This window comes from Erythranthe guttata, chromosome 11, assembly GCF_056151865.1.
Source record: "Erythranthe guttata isolate IM_541 chromosome 11, IM_541, whole genome shotgun sequence".
Classification (NCBI taxonomy): Eukaryota; Viridiplantae; Streptophyta; class Magnoliopsida; order Lamiales; family Phrymaceae; genus Erythranthe; species Erythranthe guttata.
Window position 1 is genome coordinate 19101067 of NC_142543.1, and position 4737 is coordinate 19105803.

A 4737-nucleotide genomic window follows, 5' to 3' on the forward strand; every position below is an offset into this window, starting at 1 on the left:
TCGGTCAACATTTCCAAGAATGGTTTATGAAGTCAACGGACGAGACACTATCGCTGCAGATTGATGGTGGTGATCGTACCGAAGAGGCATCGTCGTCGTTCGATATCCAACAATTAGTACGTCAAGTCGATCAAGATTTCCAAGAATGGTTTACGAATTCGACGTACGAGACACTATCGCTGCAGATTGATCGTGGTGATCGTACCGAAGAGCCATCGTCGTCGTTCGATATCCAACAATTCCTCCCTAACGATCAAGATTCCGACGAAACTGCTAATGAAGTCGACAAACAAGAAACTGCCGCAGATTGATCGTCATCATACCAACGAGCCTTTTGACTCGAGTTATATTCTTTCATTAATTACGAAATATACCCCTCTGTTCCGTAAATTTTTTGATCCATATTATCCGTAGCTTTACAATTTCAATATTGCATTACTTACATATTTTTCGATTATACCTTTATTGACTGTCGAACACTATTTCAGTATTCATCGATTATTTCAGTATTCATTAGTAAACAACGGTATTTTGATCTATCGTATTTACTTTCCTAGAAACAAGACATATTTGGCGGGATTCCTAAAATTTGTGATGGCACTGTGAAAAACAACACACACGGACACACCTATTTAAGAACAAAGAGAGTATTTAAATTATATTTAAATTAAATATAGTTATCAGTTTATTACATTTGGTATTCTGGTGGATATTGAATTACCAAAAATACTCAATGTTATAAATATTACCATGCAACCCTAAATGGTTAGTGGTGCCAATAAAAATATTGTTTTTTCTAATGTTTATAAAACAAAAAAAAAAAAATTAGAAATAAGGGCAAATGGCAAAAAGGCCCATCACATAGGACTTAAATGCATTTTAGTCCACAAAAAAAAACAGTCTCTCAATTAAGCTCATCCCCATGTCTTTAGTCTAAAATACCCTCAATAATATAATTCTTATCAATTCCACCCATTATGCTCTTACTTCCTTAATATTACACATTGACCCGGGATTTAAACAAATATATCACATTAACCCCAAAACTTCTTTTTTTCATAAAATAATTTTTTTTCTGAAATGTTTTTTTTCCGGCCAGATTCCGGCGTTGACCGCCGGAGACCGTCGGTCTCCGACGTTGACTTTTTTTTTTCTTAGAAAAAGATATTTTAATTAATATTACTGTTTTAGCTACTAAATTACTGTCTCAGACAGTAATATTACTGTTTGGTACAGTAATATTATGAATATTATTTTTTTCCGAACAGTAATATTATGAATATTATTTTTTCCGAACAGTAATATTATGAATATTATTTTTCCGAACAGTAATATTATTAATATTATTGTCTAAGACAGTTAAATTACTGTTGAAGACAGTAATTTAGCATCTAAGGCAGTAGTATTAATTAAAATATTTTTTTAAAGAAAAAAAATGAAAAAAAACAATTAACAGTTAAATTACTGTCTCTGACAGTTAAATAACTGCTGGAGACACTAATTTAGCAAACGAATACAGTAATATTAATTAAAAATATTTTTTTTTAAGAATAAAAAAGTCAGTTAAGAGTTAAATCACTGTCTTCAACAGTTAAATAACTGCCGGAGACAGTAATTTAACAACGAATACAAAAAAAAAATTTAAGATTAAAAAAGTCAATTAACAGTTAAATTACTGTCTCCTACAGTTAAATAACTGCTGGAGACAGTAATTTAGCAACGAATACAGTAATATTAATTAAAAAAATTTGAAGAAAAATAAAAGAGTCAATTAACAGTTAAATTACTGTCTCCGACAGTTAAATAGCTGCCGGAGACAGTAATTTAGCAGCCAAGACAGTAAAATTAATTAAAATATTTTTTTTAAGAAAAAAAAAATTAAAAAAAAAAAAGTCAACGCCGGAATCTGGCCGGAAAAAAATATTTCTGAAAAAAATTATTTTCTGCAAAAAAAAAATGTTTTGGGGGTTAATGTGATATATTTGTTTAAATCCGGGGTCAATGTGTAATATTAAGGAAGTTAGAGCATAATGGGTGGAATTGATAAGAATTAGGGTTAAAATTGGGATCAAAATTGAAATTAGGGTTAAAATTGGTTAATTGATGAAATTGGGCTAAATAGGGGTGTAAATCATGAAATTGGAGTTGAATTGGGTTTCAATGAATTGGGGGTAATTTTGGTATATATGAAAGGATTTTCCTTATTTGCAAATAAGTTTGAATGGGTTGGATTTATTTGAAAGAAAAAAAAATTGAATGTCCCTCTTTTAATTAAGTGCCCTTATCATGGGCCTATTTGCCATTACCCCTAGAAATAATCAACAATTAGAATAAATATATACAATAAAACCTAGCTTTTAAATTCGTTTGTAATGGTAAAAGGATCAAATATTGCATATAAATAACTGATTCGACGCGATAATTTTCATCGACGGCTCAGATACAACAGTTGAGAAGACATGTCGGGCCCGGAGATAGCTAACGAAAGCTACCGTCAATTAGAACGGCTTAGATCTTTCGACAATTCGACTTTTTTTACGTACATATTTATTTATTTATTTCAATTATTTGAACTTTAGGGTGAAAACATGTTATATATGTTGAGATCTTTGTATATTTATATAAGTATTTTGCATTTGATTCCCTTTATATAAGTTAGTGTTTCGAAGTATAAAATTGGTACTTAGAATAAAAGTTGATATAATTTAATGATTAGTAATCTATTTTCTTAGCTACATTTTATCTGATTACGAAAACCCCCTCATTTTTATAAAATTACATTCACCACTTGCAATTTGTAAAGTTCTTTCATTAACACTCTTATGTAAGGGGTGGATGAATTAAAGAATATTACAAACTGCAGGGGCTGAATCTAATTTCTCAAAAATAAGGGAGGTTTTTGTAACTACACTTTACCTTAGGGAGATGATTGTAATTTACCTATTATTATGTTTAATTTCATTTATTTATTTATTTCAGTTGTTGTTTTGAACCCCTCATTTATTTATAATTTATAAATTTATTAATAACTTATTAGTACTTTATGAAGTTAGTAAATTTATTTATTATTTTATTTGTTTTTTTAGTCATATAAATTCAATGGAACTCATAAAGATGATAGTTTTATTCGATAGCATGTTTTTCGGAAAATGAAACTCTTAAAACAATAATCGTATTGATTTTTTTATTTTTTTTCACTTATGTCAAAATTACAACGTAATATATGTACTATGCATTATTTTATAGTTTATACATTAGTTGTACCCTATTAGAATATTCAAATATGCATAATTTTATAAATTTAGCGAATTATTAATGGATAAATTACGGCCATCCCGTGAGGTAAAGTTAAATTACAAAAAAACCCTTCATATTTCGGTAATTACAACCACCCTCTTCAAGACTTCAACTATAAATCTTCTTACACATTTTTAGATTCCGTGGAACGTTTTCTAATTTTATACTCATTTTGTAAAAATATAATTTCTTATGCAACACAATCTGATAAGTACAATCCAAAGACATCTTATAATCATTTTGTATCACAACTAATCAAATCAAGAATCCTCCCTAATCTTAAGCAAATCACAACAAACCGCACGTGCGGTTTTTCAAAAAACACAATTACCAGCCTTTCTACGTCTCTTTCTTTCTTCACACACATATATTATAAATACACCCTAACCCACCCTACCCCACCCCCCATTTGGAGATTCTCTTTTTATTTTTCTGAAAAAAAAAAAAAAAAAAAAAAGCATATATGACAGGAGGCACAACTCCAGCTTGCGCAGCATGCAAATACCAAAGAAGAAAATGCAGCCCTAAGTGCCCGCTGGCTCCGTATTTTCCGGCCAACCAGCCGAAGACATTCCAATGCGTGCACCGTTTGTTCGGCGTTTCGAACGTGACCAAAATCCTACAAAGCCTAAAAACCGATATCGAAAAAGACGACGCCATGAAATCCATCATCTTCGAGTCCAAGATGAGGGAGCAATTCCCTGTGGAAGGGTGCACCAGAGTTATCCAAGACCTCCGACTCCAGCATCACTACGCCCTCCAAGAACTCAACCGCGTGCACGCGCAGCTCGCCGCGTCTAGGAACTACCGCCACCTCTTGATGAATAATAATATGCCCCCTCCTGCCGCCGCCGCCGCCGCCGATCCTTCTTCAACTTGGGTCCCGGCCGGGGGGCCGACGACCTATTTTGAATTGGGATGGGTTGATCCTCGTGTCTCGGATAGTCACCCTTCTTGGCTTCCCGGGTCGACCCGATTTGATCCCGGGGCGAGCTCGAGCAATGCGCCGCCGCCGACGACGACTATGCCGGCTAATAATAACGACTATTTGATGAATGAAAATTGCGGTGGGTTCTATTCCGACAGCGATTTGTCGGCAATCCAAGCGATTCAAGGACAAATGGGGTCGTTCGGTATCCAACAATTCCCGCGTCAAGATCAAGATTACCACGAATCGGTGATGAGGTCGATGGACGAGAAACTGTCGCAGATTGATCATGGTCGTACCAATGGTGCATCGTTCGGTATCCAACAATTCCCGCGTCACGATCAAGATTTCGACGAAATCAGTGATGAAGACGACAAAATCAGTGATGCAGTCGACGAACCGTGATCATACCAAAGAGCAATTTGAATTGAAGTATCTTTCATTAGTTACGAAAGATACCCCTATGTTCCATTATTTTTTGTTTCATATTATCCGTAGCTTTAAAATTCTAA

The 4737-nt window shown here is 33.6% G+C and overlaps 1 protein-coding gene across 1 annotated transcript; it reads left to right on the forward strand.

Annotated features, from left to right (window-relative positions):
- The first annotated feature begins 3731 nt into the window (after positions 1-3731).
- LOC105960862 (uncharacterized) lies at positions 3732-4737 on the forward strand. The gene has a single exon (XM_012985072.2). It carries the CDS (start codon positions 3761-3763, stop codon positions 4628-4630), a length of 870 nt encoding a protein of 289 aa, XP_012840526.2. The 5' UTR covers positions 3732-3760; the 3' UTR covers positions 4631-4737.